This window comes from Carassius auratus, chromosome 35 (genome assembly GCF_003368295.1).
Source record: "Carassius auratus strain Wakin chromosome 35, ASM336829v1, whole genome shotgun sequence".
Classification (NCBI taxonomy): Eukaryota; Metazoa; Chordata; class Actinopteri; order Cypriniformes; family Cyprinidae; genus Carassius; species Carassius auratus.
The window spans coordinates 10,754,871-10,774,181 of record NC_039277.1 but is presented as its reverse complement, the minus strand read 5'-3'; the positions used below and the strand labels follow the sequence as shown (position 1 = coordinate 10,774,181).

Genomic DNA, 19,311 nt, shown 5'->3' with positions numbered 1-19,311 from the left:
AGTCATTATGATACTTGTCTTAACAAACACCACCAGTGAGTCTATAAAGAATAGAGTAATTTGAAGTGCGCTCTCAGAGAGGATAGCTGGGAAATGCACAAGGCAGAATGACACTGAGCGAGATGGGATTTCCCCGGCGGCTGTTTCTCTCATTATCAGAGCCTTTGTGTGCCCGGAGCTCTGAGACTACAAACTGTACTCATTAGAGGTGAAGAGAAGGCAAACTGAGCCTGCTGCGTCTGCCCTAAATCTCTGTAATGTCGCCTTGCTGTCATTTTTATAGTGCTGATGGAGGTCTGGAGAGAGAGGACAATGGCCTTTTAAAAGATAACAATAAAAGCCTTCAGATGTATCCCATACTTCAAATGAGAGCCGACACAAATGTGACTGCGTATTTTTAAAGCCACCTTTTATACTGGCAGAAGGTTAAGTTTCTCACCTTAAGGTTTTATTAAACAAACACCGCTCTGCCTGTTATGAAGTCACTAATAAACTTATTGGGCCCACAAACTAAAGAGAGTACCTAAAGAGACATAGTGGTGAAAAAATACGTTTTTTTTTCAAATGTTTTGCCTTCTCTCACAAACTTTTGTGTTCCTCTGAAAAACAATCGCATCCCCTCGAAAAGACATTTACGTTCTCTCACAAAACCAGTTGAGTTTAGACAATGGTTTGCCATGGTTCATACAGCTGTGAGAGTGGTTGATATTTTTCCCACCACCATGTTCCTTTAGGGTCTCCATTGCAAACCGATTTCACTACATAAACATAAAAGCAACAAATCCTGGCTGGAAACAAAGCTGTGACAACAAAAATCTTCCTTTCCATATTAAATATTCATAAAAAATATCGCTCTGTTTAAACTAAAAAACTCTCCACCTACAAAAATGGTTGATCTAACATATGCTTCTAGCGGTGTGTGTCATTTTAAATGCCAAATCCTTAAAATTATATGAGCAATATGTTCCATTTTCCTTAAAGGCCACGGTCCTGCTTTAACACTATGCTTCATTTATCTTATGAATACACATTACATTTCAGAGGTTTCAGCTTTTGAACTTTATAGTTTTCTCTCCCTTATGTCAGGCCATCATCTTAAATGATTTTTTATGGCCGAGTAAGGTCAGCATTAAAAGCTGAACTGTTTAATATGGCACTGTATAACAGAGAAGTGAAATTCTTTTGTAGGGTCATTGAAAACCATTATGAAAATTGGATCAATTTTTCAGTTCATTACCTCTGTATCAATTGAACATCCTTGTTGGCTAGTTTGGCCGTTTTTCCTTTTCTTTCTTTTTTTTTCTTTTTATGGAGGCTGTAGAGATAGGGATAATCATTTTTTTTTATTCTCTATAGGTAATAACAGACATTAGTTATGCTGTGTTGTTAAACATATAAAATCATTATATGATTGAGATCAGAATCAGAAAGAGTTTTATTGCTAAGTGTGTTCTCACACACAAGGAATTCGTCTTGGTTTCAGGAGCTTCCAGAACAGAAAGTACAAACAATGTAATTAAGGGAATAAAGTGAAATAAAACACTATCAATAAAGAGATTAGACAATAAAATATCACCTTTATTTATATAGTACTTTAAACAAAATACATTGCGTCAAAGCACTGAACAACATTCATTTGGAAAACAGTGTGTCAATAATGCAAAATGATAGTTAAAGGCAGTTCATCATTGAATTCAGTTATGTCATCTCCGTTCAGTTTAAATAGTGTCTGTGCATTTATTTGCAATCAAGTCAATGATATCGCTGTAGATGAAGTGATAAAAAAATATCAATAGAAGAAGAAAATACCAATAGACAGAATTGTGAATGTGCATATGTGCATTTATAGATGAAAGGTTTTGTATAAGTTATTTACAGATGTATAGTCATGAGATGTGTGGTGTGTTTTGTTACTGAAACCAATGAGGGGAAAATGACCCATAAAATCCGAATGTCTTTGAATAGGTTTGCACAGATATGTTTTTAATGGCAACAGTATTTGCCTAGTGCTTTTTATTTTGTTGCTGAGTCACTGAACTTTTTCAGAATCCAATTTCATCCAAATGTCAACACAGGTGACAATAGACATAAGTCTATTATACTTTTTATCCACAAGGTTTTCAGATGTTAATCTAAGGCCACAGAACACCAGGAGTATAGTAATGCACACACACATACACACACACACTGTAGGTTTCACTCCTTATTGTCAAAATGTCATCATACAGTTGCAGTTGTTCTATACACCTTTATGTTGTATTGTTTTACAGGCTTCTTTTTTGTTTTCTCTCAGTTTCTTTGTTAGAATATAAAATTCTTTATTGAATTCATCTTTCCTCAGCAGTAAGACATACTCTGTTTGTTAAACAGGGCTGTAGAAGATGCTCACACACAGGGCCCTGACGCATGATGCAAGGGAAGCCAACAGTGAACACAGATGTTAATGTTGTCACAAACAAGTGTTAAACTTTCACTTTTTAAACTCTCTCCGACACACATATACATTCAACACAGCTTTCTTAGAATGAATATCAGCATTGCATTGCCATTTACAGTATAAATATATATAGTGCTGCTGGAAAGTTTTTGAACCCTTTACAGTTTTCTACATTTCTGCATAAATATGACCCAAAACATTATCCGATTGTTTTTTGCACAAGTCCTGAAAGTAGACTAAGAGAATGCGATCTGACAAATGAGACAAAATATTTTCTTGGTTATATACTGAGAAAAATGATCCATTATTACACATCTGTATCTGAATCTTTGCTTTAGTATCTGGTCTGACCCAATTTTGCAGCAGTAACTGCAGGTAAAGTTTCTTGTAAGTGATGATCCTGAGTCCTGTATAACATTTTGTATAAGTTTTAGCTCATTCCTCAGTACAGACCGACTTCAGCTCTGTGATGTTATTGGTTTCCTCCTGTGAACTGCTTGCTTCAGCTCCGTCCACAACATTTCAATTGAATCAAGGTCCAGACTCTGACTCAGCCACTCCAAAACTTTAACTGTCCTTCTTTAATCATCCTTTGGTAAAATGACTTGTGTGTTTTGGGTCGTCGCCTTGCTGTATGGCCCAGTTTATCTTGAGACTCAGTTCTCGGACAGATTTCCTGACATTTTCCTTTTGAATTTGCTGTTATAATTCAGAATTCATTGTTCCATCAATGATGGAAGTCGTCCTGGTCCAGATGAAGAAAAACAGGCCCAAACCACGATACTACCACCACCATGTTTCACAGATGGGATCAGGTTCTTGTGCTGGAATGCAGTGAGTTCCTTTCTCCAAATAGAACACTTCTCATATGAACCAAAAAAACCAAATCAATTTTGGTCTCATCTGTTCACAATAGTTTTCTGGCTTGTGATCTTGAATCTCCTCCATTTCTACACAATCTGTCTGACTGTGGATTTGTGGAGTCCAAACTTTTTAGAGATGGTTTTGTAACCTTTTTCCAGCCTGATGAGCAACAGCAACTCTTTCTGAGGTCCTCAGAGATCTCCTTTGTTCATGCCATGGTTCACTTACGCACACATGAGCAGACTTTCATAGATCCCTGTTCTCTAAATAAAACAGGGCAGGCATGACACCTGATAGTCATGTCACAGTTTGAAAACACTCTAATTTCCTCCTCAAATTAACAGCTAATCATAAAGATTCACATACTTTTGCACCACACAAAAATTGCACCACATTGGGTCATTTTTTTCTCAATAAATAAATGACCAAAAAATAGCAAGTTGGCCATTAAAATACATGTTCACAACTGGTGCTCACAACTTGATATGCTGGTGCTGTGCTTCTCATTTTTCTCCCACACACACATACACAGATTCAGTCTTTCTCTCACACCCTCTCTCTATCTTGAGTAAAGCTCATTACTGTGCATGGAGATGCAGCTGGGTTAGGGGCCACACACACTCACACAGAGGAACATGTGATGGTGTAAATGCGCTGAAAGGATAATTTGACACCCACTTGGCTATGATAGCCTGTAATTCTCTGACTCTTCCTGAACTCCTCTTCGACGCGCACACATAGAGTGCACTCTCTCGGGTGGAAACTACTGCAGAAATGTGCCAGGTCTTCTCTCCATTTTTTTCCGGATGCAAAAACCCACCTCAGTCATGGATTTACGGCATGTATCAAAGCAATTCACAGCCGCAGCTCAGTCAAAGGTTTAGTGCAGGAAACCTGTGATTTCTGTCTGCTCAATACATTCAGAGCGACAGTGCAATTTGTTTCTCATCGTGATATGGGTGTTTTTCCCCTCAGACAAGCTAGCGGGCAGCATCATTTCTCAAGGACAATAGGCCTGACAAGCCAATGACATAGACACACAGTTTTTCTCTGGAAAATTATTTACCTGCAGAAATGAGTCTTGTATCAAGATGTCACCTCTTCCTACAAGGTGCTTTGTTTATGCTTCTCACCTATCGCTGTTTACTTTTATGTCTCCATTTATAGATAAGGTATGATAAATTATCTTGTTGTCTATCGTGAGACATGATGAAATGAAGAAATAACTGAATACTTTCTTTGTCCAGCACACATTGAATGTTGATTTCAGGTAGGAACAACTCTGGTTAGTTTTCAGTGCAGCGTGTTCAATATCTGCTTAAACATAGAAAATGTGAATAGATTGTCGTTTGATATGTTCAAACCCTGTGAATTACTGCACCAAAAAAAAAAAAAAAAAGCTTTCTCATTTTACAGAAAAAATATTGCTGTCTTAATCTCTATAAATCAAAAATTATTAAGGCAAATATTTAAGACTGGACAATTTAATAAAAAATACACTTTTTAATTATGTATTTTTTATTATGGTTTAAAAAATAATTTCCAAATGTGTGAACAGAATTAAGGAACTACTTTACCCCCCCCCCAAAAAATAAAAAAAAATAAAAATAATGATGTTTACATACAGTTGCGGCCAAAGGTTAACATTATTATTATTACATTACACTATTACATTATTATTATTACATTATTTTACCAAAATAAGAGAAATCATATTAACCCATGTTATTTTTTATTTACCATAATAAGATATTTCAAATATAAGATATATATATTATTTCTTATAATGTATGTATTAACATTTGTATTTTATTTTTCTTCTAGTATATCCAAAAGCTCCGGGAGCCTATATTTACAATACAGTGTACTTATAAAAGCCTCTTGATTTGATTTGATCGTCTAAAGAAATTCATAAATTATTAGAGGAACTTAAGTATCCAAATACTTTTTGGGGGCAAGTGTACCTCTGTGGTTTTCCTAATTTCCCCTAATGTCTTTCCAGTTCCCTCTGCCTCCTTGCACTTCACTTTTTCTCTCTCTGTGTGTTTGTGTGTGTGTGTGTGTGTGTGTGTGTGTGTGCATGCCACTGTGTGAAAAGACCACAGGCCTGGGAGGAAAAACAGAAGAGACCTCTAATACTAATAAACGAGTGCAACTTTCTCTTTGCCTCTCTCGCACGCCAGAGCTTGCCCTCTGGGATAGCAAAAAAAGGCTGAATAATTGGAAAATATCCCTGCCTCCTATTCCAGAGAGATCCCTCTATTTCTCTCTCTGCATTTCTCTCACTCCATCTTCTGCTTGCACAATGAGATACTGTTCTCATTTTGCCTCTTAAAAGGAACAATTAGCCTTCTTCGGGTGGGTGTGTGTGTTTTCAAGAATGGGCTGAGAGAATATGGCATATTTACATATCGCTCTGTAAATTGTGTATTCAGATGGCTGAATGTTGCAGTGCCAGGGAAGAGGAATAGTTTTCGGAGGCTTATCTGTGCCTCTTTCAGTTCGCCTGCATGCACACGACCCCCCGACACATGCTTTGAGCTAATGGCCCTTCTGTTATTGGACATTCAGCAGACCCAGTGCAGTATGTACGACAGGAAGCAGAGTGATGCAAACTTCCTGCCATGCCATAAAACGGCTAAAGAAAAACTTAGCACCTCTCTTCCACAATCCAACCTCTCTTCCTCCTGCCTTCCCCTCTCCACCTATCCCTCCCAAAGCCCTGTGAGGAAAACTCTTAAACATGCATTTGAAGTAAAAGCTTTTTTTGTTATCTTGACAAGAGGGTGCAGGAGGTAATGGAGCAGTGTTGAATCGCTGAATGTCAGCCTCACAGTAGGGTCACGGAATGTTTCGCTTTCACCCCTCGACACTGGTCTGGGGAAGCTGTTTTACCTATTTAACTTTTCGTCTTTTACTCAGTTAAACAAAGGCAGGCATTCGTAAATTTCCTGTCAACACAAATTTCTAGACAAGAAGAAAGCTTGGAGGTCTGCGCTGATTTATAATAGCCCGATGCAACCTAAATATGGCCAGCAAAGATGTAGCACATCATTTTTTAACTGTGTCCAATTGATTGGCTGTGCCTCACAGGAAGCTGATATCATTCTTTTGTTCTTTCTATCATTCTATCTATTGTTTTATCCATAGTTCTATCAATCTATCTAATCAATCTATTGTTCATCTATTCATCCTTTTATCCATCCAATATATATTAACCTGCCCATCAATCCATTGTTCTCTTCTTTCTCATCCATACATTTTTTATTTTATTCATCCATCCATCCATCCATTCATCCATCCATTGTTCTGTTCTTTCTATATCATCCATCAATCCATCCAGTATCCAACCTGCTTATCCATCCATCATTTTCTCAGTTGTTCTGGTCTTTCTGTATTCATCTATTTATTATCCATCCATCCATCCATCTATTCTGTATCTGTCAACCTGCTCATCCATCTGTCAATCCATCTTTTCTTCCATCCATCATTCTGGCAGTTGTTCTGTTCTATCTATTATATTCTATAGATCTAGTCATCTATTATCCATCCATCCATCTGTCAGTTTTTTTCTGTTCTGTCCATCCTATTCATGTATTATCCATTCATCTATCCATCTTTTCTATATGTATCAACTTTCTCATCTGTCCATCCTTCTGTCTGACCATCTATCCATCTGTCCTTTATTTTTATCCATCCATCCATCCATCTGTCCTTTTTTGATCCATCCATCCATCCATCCATCTGTCCTCTATTTTGATCCATCCATCCATTCATCTGTCCTTTAATTTGATCCATCCATCCATCTGTCCTTTATTTTGATCAATCCATCCATCCATCCATCCATCCATCCATCTGTCCTTTATTTTGATCCATGCATCCATCCATCCATCTGTCCTTTATTTTGATCCATCCATCCATCCATCCATCTGTCCTTTATTTTGATCCATCCATCCATCCATCCATCCATCCATCTATCCTTTATTTTGATCCATCCATCATCCTTCTTTCTCTTTCGTTGTATCTATTGTTCTCTTTGTCTGTCTATTTAAAATATATTAAATGTTTATTTAAAAACACTCAAAACTTTTGAACAAGGCCATTGTCAAGCAAGCACTCAAAGTTTTGCCCAGAACGTTCTTGCAAACGTAAAGCAAAGCCCTGGCAAGCACCCAGGTTTGATGAGATTTGCATGAGCAAGCACTACTCACATTTTCTTCAGAAAATCTAGTTAAATTTATGTAAACTGCACTAAAAATAATGTGCCATGGCATTTTGCTAATTTTTGCTAATTATGGCAACAAATCATGTTCAGCATGCATATGTAATATATAGCTTTTTCTTTATTCAAGCTTGTTTATCTCTTTATGTGTATATAAATGTGTGATGGATTGGGCTTATTCGCATGAATAACGTGCAAATAAATTTTTTTGACGTTTATATGAGGCAAGTACTGTCTTACTGTCTTGTTTTATTTGCTTAAATGTTTTATTTCATACAAACATGTTTGGTGTTGGGAGATTTTACACTTTTGTGTCACATGTCACTTCAGTGAACACACTTTAGAGTGGTGTGATCCACTTAAATAGCGATTTGTTGTTGGCACGCAGAAAACTGTACAAATAAATATTACTGTGGTGATATCAGTGCTAAAATGAGTATTTATTCCACACATCTCTACATACAGCACATATATACTGTACATGCATTTGTCACAGTGGAGAGGATTACAAGGAATGACAGGGGAGTTATCAAAACCTCACCCCCTGAGTCAGAGACACAGATGGCTGTTAAAGTTGGTACAGTAATAATATGCTGGCAGAGGTCCATGAGTTAGAGTGTGACTGTCAGAGCAGCAGGGATCAGAATAAGAAGAATGAGTGGCATTTAAACCATAATGGCAGATTTTAAAGGGTAGTTTGGGATTTAAATGGCATGGGGATGAGTCTTTTTTTGTGTGTGGATAATATGGTTTTACAACCTTTAATTGTCTGCAATGTGATGTTTTCGTCTGGGCTGTAGAGACTTCAGCTGCACTGTCAGTTTGTTTGATAGGTGTCTGGAAGATTCTGAGCTGAGGGACCGCAGTAGAGTCACTGATTCTTGAGGATTTTTATTTAGCTGCAACTGCTTGAGTAGTTCTCTCTCTCTCTCTCTCTCTCTCTCTCTCTCTCTCTCTCTCTAGAGGATGGACATTTAGTCAGATTACTCTCTCTCAGTTATATTTCATTTTAACAATATTTTCTGATCAGCACTCAAGTTCTTTTAGTTGCTTCTGTTTTAGTAGAATTTGCACACAAGTCCACATTTAAAGTAAAAGTTCACCCCCCCCCCCCCCCCAAAAAAAAAGACTTATTCTAAGGACATCTGAGATGTAGATGCTTTTTATTCACTGGAACAGATTTGGAGAAACTTTGCATTAAATCACTAGCTCACTAATGGATCCTCTGCAGTGAATAGGTGCGTCAGAATAAGAGTCCAAACAGTTGATTAAAACTTGATCCACAAGTAATCCACAAGACTCCAGTCAATCAAACAATATCTTGTGAAGCAATCAGCTGTGTGATCGTAAAAGAAACAAATCCATCATTAAGCCATTTTAACTTAGCTATAATACATAGTTCCTCCTGTGAAAAAGTCCATCCCCTGTTGTTCTCTCACATCAAAATCCACCAACATTTTTAAACAGAACTTGATCCGTGCATATTTCACTTCTAATTCAGATAAAGTGACTTTTTCAGTGGAGAAAGCAGTAGGGCTTAATGGCTTAACAGTTTGAAATTTAAAACATCTTGATGGATTTGTTTATTACAAATATGAAGCTTTTTTTGGCTTCACAATATGTTAACTGGTGGACAGTTGTTTGCTAGTAAACAAATGGCCTTGGATGGTTTTTTTTTTCAAGTGTAAATGGTTCATCAAATGTAAATACTGTGAATTATGAACTGTACTCAGCTTCCTGTGTCAAATAAATATGAGGAAATGCTAACATCACTGAAGCATTAGTGTTACTATAAGTGAACAAATAACTTCACTTTCACATACACTTGATACACTCTGGAGTTGGTAAGAATGCATTAGGGCTAAAAATAAACAAGCTTTCCTAAGGCAAGCACATCCACCATTATATATAGACATATGTAGACATAGAGTGTGTGTATATATGTAATTTTATGAGTGTGTTATCAGTGCAGGAAGATAAGCCTGTGTGTTTGCTCAAAAAGGAGAAAAAACAGTAGCTGACATGGATCTGTATGTGCTATATGCAATACTGCAATATTATACAATATTTTATTGCACAAAATTAGTGTAAATTATTGTAAAATTATGGCTTTTTATACAATAATATATCATATTTGTTTTGTTTGTAAATAGTGATGTCTGTCCACATCCCTATAATGCTGATGAAATCAAATATTGAACCATTAGAAATTGATTAATATCTGAAAATAACAGAGAGTGTTTTTTTTAATAGCCTATTTAGAGTGTTTTACTGAATAATTACAAACTCACAAACGGATGACAAAATCCCTCTAGAAGAAAATCTGTATCTTAATGCTTGACAGTTTACACGGTGGAAAGTTTTGCGTTGTACTCTTTTTAATGAGCTTTGAAAGTGGCATGAATTAATTGTTGTGTGTTTTCTATCAAGGTGCATAAAAGGGGTGGGGATGGGGGTGAGATGAATTAAACACATCAAGTGGATGATATCACTTATGCTAAGCTGAAAGATTGTAGACAGAGAATTTCATACTGTGTTTGTAAAAAGGGTTTCTACGTGTCTTAAAAATCTTAATTTGCTCTTCCATAATTTGAGGCCTTAAAGTCCTAGTATTAAATGTTGCATGCATTGCAAAAATAAATAAATAAAATAAAATTCATTATCTTGCTCAGTATTTTTGTTTTCTAATACAAATATAAACAAATATTGAGATGCAAAATGTTTTTTTTTTTGTTTTTTTTTTGGAAGGTTAAATAAAAAAATTGAGATAGGACGTTGTTTGTTCAAATTCAAGTTCAAAAAAGAATTGTTCTCCATCTCCCAACAGTTCATCTGCTGTGTCTCTCCTCATTTTGAATAAATTAAGTTAGGCTGTTTTATAGCAGGGGTGCATAAGTTCACCCTAGGGTTTGTCTAAAGGGAAAACCTCTTCATCTTACATAACAAGAGCAATAAAAATTGTATAAAAGAATGAGAAACAACATCTGACTCATTTTAAATGTGTAATTGTAAATTATGTTTTTGAAGGCTTAATTGATTGTACATTTTGCCTAATAACAGTTACTAATAGCCAAATGGCTGTGTGTTAGAGGCATAGAAAGTCATGCACAGCCTGAGGGCAATACAGGATGCACAAAACGAAAATGTTAAAGGGGAACAAGTGTTTGACTATGCGGCGACTTGTTTTATGCATTATGATGAAACACATTGATATGCATTGTACCAGATGCCATGGCTGAAAAGGAATTTATGCTGATTTTTAGCTGGATCAGTGTTCTGTTTGAAAACCGATGCGATGCCAAATGAAGATTTAATAGCCCGTGCAATTACTAAGTCTGATTAGCAGCCAGTGAGTTTAGACGCTGTGAATTTTGGGATTGTTTTCACTGATTCATTGGTGCTGATGAGGCCTGAATCAACACAGTGTGATTGGACAGATGGAGGAACCTAAAAGGACAATAGGCCTTATACACTACAAATAGGCAGCAAGATTTCTTTATACGTCAAATTATTTTCTTTTTAGTATTTCTGCATGTAAAGAAACTGTTTTGAACTGGCTATGCAGTGATTCAGTGCCTAAAGTGTATTAGATTTTTGTCATGTTGGTGTTCTTTAAATCTAGAAGCATCTGTTTTAGTAGAGAAGGTTTAAAAGCATCAACTCAAATGCATTGAATTAGTTCATATTTAAAGCATCAATCAAGTAGCCTAATCAGAGCAATACAATATGCAATTATTTGCATTGTCATAATCCGTGTAATGGGAATGAATGATATGTTGAAGGGCATTTTACAGTGGGTCAAAACATGTCTAATAAGAGTAAGTCTGGCTATTTGCATGATTAAATTTATGTAGCTATTGAATTATTTGTCATCATTATGTTGTAATAGTTCTCTATAATATTGAACTGTATATAATTTACATTTAATTTAAATTTTTTAATGATATTCTAGAAATAAGGAAAACTATGTAGCGACCCGTTATGACCGTACGTAGATTTTGAATGTATGAAAACGGCAAGCTTCGAACTCATGTTGTCTCTTAAACTATTGAAAGCAATATTGAACGTAGCCTACTTTATGGTACCTGTAAAATTAATACTTAATTTAAAAAATATCTTGAGAAATAATAATGTGGTTTTTAAGCCTTTAAATAGAAGCGGCCAAAACCCTAATTGGCACCCCATTGAAAGCATCAATCAAGTAATCAGTGCCATACAGTATGGTTTTCATTATTTTGATAACCAGCGCAGATGGCAGTGTAATGGTAGTATGTTGAAGTACATTTAGAGTGTCTATAAGATGTAGTCTTGTAGTACTAAAAGGAATATCTCATGGAATTAAACCGAGCACTAGCACTATATGCGCTGAGGAAGCGGATCGCCAGTAAAGCGGCACTGCGGCAGTACTGTATCAATGCGCCCGGTCCCCGCTCTCGCAGGGATCCTGAAGCACGGACTCGCGGAGAGGAGCAGCTTCGCTTTCTTGCAAGATTTATTTGTTTGTGAAAAAAATATTTTTTGTTTTCCGTTCTAGAGCAGTGCACTTTCCGAATTCCGACGACTCGCTCGGACGGCTCTCCTCCACTCGACATGCCTTGCATGTGTTGCTTTTGTCCTGCAGGAGAGAAGGCAGGCTTTGTGTTTTGGTGGATCTAGAGCTGAAGGAGGCACTGCCAGGCGCTTCTGCTGCTGCTGCTGTGGGTTGGACCGGCCACGGTGCGTGAAATTTACTGACGGAGAGAGAAAGAGAGAGAGAGAGAGGGGGACAGAGATAGTCAGAGAGACAAAAAAGACTAATGGAAGACAGCGAGAGTGAAGGGAGGGCTGGCAGGGAGTGTAAATATATTAAAACCATTTAAATATTTGGGGTGTGTGTGTGGCGCGCGCGTGTGTGTGTGACAGGTGGGCCAGCACAGGGCATCATCAGGTTAAAAGGGATACGTGGTTGGAAATGGCTTTGTAATAATAGCGCACCTGGACCATTGGTCATTACTGTTGGTAAAATGTTTCTGGAATGCATAATTTATTCGAAAAAGTCGGATTGCAATGCTGATATTCAGTGGTTTGTTAGTGGTGGATTTTGAAAGCAGATGAAGGTTGGTGGCTAGTGAAGTTTTAAGTTAGTGGGTGTCTATGATGTCATACTGTAGCTGCTGTAGATATTCATGTCATCTTGTGAAGTTCACGTTGATGCTTGATTACGAAGTCAGTGTATTAACTTCACTAGATAACAGACACAATTATGGCTAGCTGTGATATAATGACTTGTTCATGTCATCAGATGATGTTTAAGTTGATGCTCGATTATGATGTCATAATGTAGTTGTGGATTTGGTAAAGCTGATTGATGATGTCGTTGTTACTGTAAATGTTCATGTTGTCTTGTAATGTTGACATTTTTGGCTGATTCTCATCATAATGTAGGTGTTCATGTCATCTAATTATGGTTAAGTTAAAGCTTGTTAATGATGTAAGTGATTTAGTGAAGTTGATGGATGATTTTGAATGTACATGCTGTTTATGTTTGTGTGATTTAATTTGAAGCCGATTATGATATCATAGTGTAGCTATTAAAGATGTTCATGTCATTTGGTGAATTTGAAGATTGATGATCATGATGTCATAATGCAGCTATTGTAGATTTTTGTCATATAACCTATTTTAATTTCAGTCACAGACTGGAAATGATCCTGCTAAAACTTAAGCAGACTTGACAGTATTATTTATTATTTTGAGCAATGTTGTTGTTTTATTTTGAGATTAATGAAAAATAATGTCTAGCATGAATAATTTCAGAGTGTAATTGCTATTCTGATAAAACAGCTCTTTGACAACTCAGAGTGTGGTGAATTTAGCAAGCTTTTATCTATAGTTTGGTGACATTGAGAAATGAACAGAGGAACCCTGAGTAGAGGTTATCATTAGAGTGCAGAATGATTGTGGCTGTTTTTGTTTTAAATATATAGATATATACATACAGAAGATGACTGGAAGTCAGCCATAAATGATCTGTCAGTGTAATCAGCTGAACTCAAATTTGCTGTGAGAAAATGACATTTTATCGCTTGATCCACAGTTCTGTTAAGAAAAATGAATAATTTCCCCCCTCATGTCTCTTGTTATAACAGTCTCAGAATAATGACATTGTGAAGGAAGAGTAAGCTCCTGAATATGTCAGACCCAGCTCTGTAAATGGCTCACTATGTGATGTATTTTATCCGCAAGAACACATTCGGAATAATTTCCTACAATAGATTTAGTTTTCTTTCAAGAAACTGTAAGATCTGGGAAGAGGAGAATGCGAAAGTGACTGTAGTCATTGTGGAATTAGATCATAAGGATCTAATCTCTTGCAGAGTGTCCAAATGTGTTGTGAAAATTGCTTTATTCATATGCCTGCATGCATGATATATTCCTATGTATAGCTAAGGGTGGGGATTCTGGGAAGGCTCTCTGAGAGAACATTTTAAACGTCTGCTCTCTGTCTCTTTGACTTGTAGGATGGGAAGGTGTCAGACTGCACTTAAACGGAGTGTTGGGTCCATGAGCACAGCCATGCGGAGACCTATTACAGCTCAGTTAGAAGACACTTCAAGTAACCTGCCCGCTTGTTTCCCTTAAATGTGGGCTGAATTTGGAAGTTTGGATACTTTCCAGCTCGACAACCCTTAACAGGATTCGGTTTTGGATTTCTGCGCTAGAGGATATATATGCATCTATCCTTCTGGAATCTCATGTGCGTATCGCACTCCGAGCAAAGTCGCATGACATCAGCTGGTTTTGGGGTTTGGATAATTGCACATCTCTCACTGGAGTACAGTTATTGAGTTTTTCCATTTCAGGTGTTTGTCTGGGAATCGTTCTCCATCCACCTCTGAGCACAGGCCGAGAGCCTCCTAACAGAAAGTGTTCGGTGTGCCATCTGGTGAAATGGATGGCCTGCGGAAAAAGCGGAAGTCTCGGTCGGTGCGAGACCGGGAGCACGTGTCTAACGGGATCAGGAATAACCATGTCCGCGGCACCATGCTTCGATTTTCCTCTGATTCAGAGAGGGAAGACAGCACCAACCCCTCCTCTTCCTCACGACCCAGGCCACCGAGGAGGAAGAGAAAGGAGTCTACCTCTGCTGAGGAGGACATCATTGACGGATTCTCAATTTCCGGATTTATGACGCTGGAAGCTCTTGAGGTAAGAGACTAGGGTTGTCTTGTACTGCGGCTTTTGCGTGAATGTGTTTTTAACTGCTGTTTTTTGGAAGTGCTTGTTTGGTTTGGCTGTGAAAAGCTAGTGGCGGCATAATGGCTGGTTTATTATTGTCTGTATACTGCTTCTTTCTGGACTCTTAATTGCATGGGTCTGTTTGCACAGTATTGAATTTTCCTCTGAGTGTATTTGGGATTCAAGTAGATGGTGCTTTTTTCAAGTCATTTTCCTGCCAAAGATGTAAAGTGTGTCCAAATTTGCTAGCTTGCTTTTGTAGTATAAATTCGTACTTACAACTTCAACATGAAGTGCACTTCATATACCCGGATGATGCACTTATTTTATTGAATAAAAAAAGGAAGGAAAAAAAACAAAGAATAAAAGGGGGCTCGGACTCCAATGTTGGATGACAAAATAACTATGTAATAACTCTGCCTGAAAACTAAGAGTCTAATATAAATATGCAGAAATGATCATATGTAGAAATGATGTCATAATGTAGCTGCTGAAGATGTTTATGTCATCTGGTGAAGCTGAAGATAGATGGATGATCATGATGTCATAATGTAACTACTGTAGATATTCAGGTTACAGATTTCCATTATATATTAAAATTTAAAAAAAAGAAAGATAATTATATATAGAAATTCCTACATAGCTTGAAGTGACATTTCAATCTTCAGATATTTGAAATAAAGGTTGGATGTACAAGCCAAGTTGGCTACTACTAGCATAGGCATCAGGTTCTTTAACTCATTTGTGGATGCTTTCTTACTGAAATTAAACAAGCTGCTTTGGACTGTTACATATAGTAGGACTCTGTGGAGGTTTATCATTGTTCTGTTTATTAGTAAAACGGCTGTATGAGTTTAAGTCTGTATACAACCTTCAAGTGGAGTTGGAAATACTGTAGTCATTACGTGTTGCTGCATGCACAGAAATTAAAAAGAGAAATCGTTTTAACCTGTTGGAAACTCTGAATTTTGTAATTATACCCGTTTTGATATTGGAAAGGTCAAGTTTTTGCCTGGGGTCCTACTAACAAATAGCTTTTTTTAATAAATATCTGCAGGTATTACTCTGTGGCAGGTGCTGTATTTCAGTATTATTGTTTATTTATTTTTTGATTAATCATATTTTGTAAATAAAAACGAAACTAAATATAAAAATAAAGAAGACTGGGAAAGTGTTTTTCTTTTCTTTTTTTTCTTTTTTTGCCGTCATTCACTGTTACTTCCATACTGTGTTTCTGACTTTGATGTGTCATATTGTAGGTGTTTCCCAGGAGCACTTAAAGGCAGCATTGGCCTTCACCATTGTTTCACCTGTCAGTCTTGACAGGACATCTGTAGAGTGTCATCCTGACTCTCAGTGCCACTCTTGCTGTTAAAAGCCCAACAGTGTGACACGTCAAAGCTTTGCACGCTTTACCCTCACATCCCTTACAGATGCTGTTGCATTGTGTTGCATGTTCACTAAACTAATCTGTGAAAGGAGCCCCTCAGCAGCTTACACTGTCACGCTAGTGCTGTGAACCGCTGGCACAGTTCTCCAGGGGTGACATCCCATTCACCACTCTTTACTGTTCTGGGATGTGTGACTCACAGTCATCCCCTTCATGTTCTCTAGTTTTGCTCCATTTAGAACCTCACAGAGCAGGAGATCCTAGTCTAGATTCTGCATGTCAAAGATCAGCTCCATTCTCATTCATGCAGCTGAGATGATCATGGGACTTAACGAGCCAGTGGAACTAGCTAGAACAAACATACAGTATTTGGGCCTTTTCTAATGTAATGTTTTTATTTTATTTTTATAAATGACTATTTTAATGCTGAAATCATAAAAAAGAGTTTTATTACTGTTTGCTGCAGCTTTTGTTTTAGTTGTGTGTTATTTTGTTTTGTGGTGTTGTTTTGTGTTTTTTTTTTTTTGGCATAATTTTTTTTAATGTTTGGAATAAAGAGGAAGATAATGAAACTAGATGGGGAAAGGACAACAGCTGGAAATCACATTTTCTGCATAAACATGTCAGTGCAAACCACTATGCCACAGCTCCATTTTTATTGTATTTTTTTTTTTTTTTTACATGAATTTATATCCATTTTGCACTGATTTTTTTGCTGTTGTGATTTTGGCCCATAGGCTAAATGTAGTAGTGTTTATTTGTCCATATGGATCAATGTTTACATTACAACAGAGCCATCTTACTTTTTTTCCAAACGTACATGTATTCTCTCTTTTTCCAATTTCATTAAAACAGTACATCTCTCTCTCTCTCTTCCACTACCTCAAGATTTCTATTTCATGTCCTTCTTTTACAACAATCCCTTGATAGTTTCAATTTGAGAAGGAATTTGTCCTCAATTTGCCAGGAGGTGCTTGAGGAATTCGTACAGGTATTCCCAAATGACACATTGAAATCAAACTCGTTCCACTCCAGTGGACAGACGCTCTCATATAGAAGTGAGCCATCAGCAGCGGGTGTTTATTAATGCTGCTTAGTGCTGGAACGACAGGCCTGAGAGGCAGTGTGTTACAGCACTTTGAGAAATTACTAAATCATCAGGCCGGGCCCCCTCGACAAACCTCCTCCCCCTTGGTCCCTGAGTACAAAGTTGCCACGTAATCATTTCAACCTGCTCCCCCTTTCCCGCCCCGCATCCCCAATTCAATATTACTTAATGCCTGCACCACTGGTGCCCTTAAACCACTTTATGTGATCATTGTGTTGTAAAGCTCTGAGCTCATTTGATTGAGAACAGCAGTCACCCTGTGTGCGTTCCCCACTCCATTGATCCACTCACAAGAAAATGGTTAAGTCAATGTAAATAATACTAATGTGCTAGCCTGTGCCTGGCGCAAAGCAAAGCATTTGTTGATCACAATGGCTTTTCTCTTTCAGGTGACAAATAAAATGACTTTTTAGATCTTAATATGAACGAATCAAGTGTTTCTTTTTTGTGTTCGGCGTCATTATGTTCTCTTTTTTTTAGCTGATGATGTTCTCTTCTTTTTAAGTTGATGAGTCTAAGTGGCATGTTAATGATTTCAGACTGCGCTTTTATCATTTATAAATATTTACACAGCCTGCAATAACTCAAATGCAACTCTGTGGGAAAAAAACTGTCAGTTTGACATCAGATTAGCATTTCAGAAAAAGACAGAGTAGGACCCATCATGCCAGGCAGTAGATGGTTGAAAGAAGAAATTAGGTCATGTTCCGTTAGAGGGGTTGGCACGGGGCCCAGAGGGGCACATTTTTCGTCTGTAATCGCCTAAAGCTTGATTTATACTTTTGTCCTGGCTACGCTCCCCAAACGGATGATGATTTTATACTTGTCTCGTTCGCGTTGTACTATTCTTTGAAAGGACAGGGGGCGATGAGGAGTAATGAGGAGTAATCTAAGGAGTACGGTACAAGACTTCTCGCATGAAGAATGAGTTGATGAATTAATCATCTTAAAAGTTCAAAAAAATGCTGTGCACACCGCCATCAAATTGAGTTTGAGTGCACTCGAAAAAAACTTAGGCCAGCACCACGATGACGTCATATTTGCCATGCACACCCTAGCGAACTTGCGCACGCTTCGAGTTGGATTTGTCTCTTTGGTGTTAAAGGGTTAGTTCATCCAAAAATGAAAATTATGTCATTAATAACTCACCCTTATGCTGTTCCAAACATGTAAGACCTCTTTTTATTTTCGGAACACAGTTTAAGATATTTTAGCTTTAGTCCGAGAGCTCTCAGTCCCTCCATTGAAACTGTGTGTACGGTCTACTGTCCATGTCCAGAAAGGTAAGAAAAACATCATCAAAGTAGTCCATGTGACATCAGAGGGTCCGTTGGGATTTTTTGAAGCATCGAAAATACATTTTGGTCCAAAATGGCAAAAACGACGACTTTATTCAGCATTGTCTTCTCTTCTGTGTCTGTCGTGAGAGAGAGTTTAAATCAAAGCAGTCTGGATATCCGGTTCGCGAACGAATCATTCAGTTCACCAAATCGAACTGAATTGTTTTAAACGATTCGCATCTCTAATACGAGTTAATCCACAAATGACTTAAGCTGTTTTTTTAATGTGGCTGACACTCCCTCTAAGTTCAAACAAACAAATATCCCGGAGTAATGCATGCACTCAAACAGTACACTGACTGAACTGCTGTGAAGAGAGAACTGAAGATGAACACCGAGCCGAGCCAGATTGGAAAATGAATAAAAACACTTATTTATTTAGTACTGAAAATGCTCAGAATATTTCCATGCATGACAAATATTACTTTAAGCCATCAATTAATTTCCTTCATAAACAGTGCTTCTATCTGTTCATGGCAGTGACAGCTGATATTCATTTAGACCTCATTTGAAACTGTCACAATATGATGTGTGATATGCGTTAATACAGTGCTGTAGGAGCCATGACTGACACATCAAATATGCTCCAAAGGATGCTAAATGCAGCCGATGGATCACACTGTAGTTACTCTTTTACATTCCTTTAGACTCCTACTTAAACCGTGTTCCTTTTGGGTCAAGTTTTGCAACATAAACGTGTAGCAGTACTTTTGCTGTTGTTGCATTGTTAAT

General features: G+C 37.4%; 2 protein-coding genes across 6 annotated transcripts in view; both read left to right on the top strand.

Annotated features, from left to right (window-relative positions):
• LOC113054361 (HMG box transcription factor BBX-like) overlaps positions 1-19,311 on the top strand; it is a 251,171-nt gene that overhangs the window by 108,535 nt on the left and 123,325 nt on the right. The window lies entirely within an intron of this gene.
• The window catches only part of LOC113054362 (autism susceptibility gene 2 protein homolog), a 64,324-nt gene continuing 56,891 nt past the window's right edge, over positions 11,879-19,311 (top strand). Inside the window, exons 1-3 of one of the 2 annotated variants that reach the window (XM_026219876.1) lie at positions 11,879-12,239; positions 14,024-14,259; positions 14,366-14,711. In XM_026219876.1, the coding sequence (XP_026075661.1) occupies positions 14,454-14,711 (258 nt within the window). In that variant the 5' untranslated portion in view covers positions 11,879-12,239; positions 14,024-14,259; positions 14,366-14,453. Of the gene's footprint in view, positions 12,240-14,023; positions 14,712-19,311 lie in introns of both variants that reach the window. The other variant, XM_026219875.1, reaches the window with a different exon arrangement.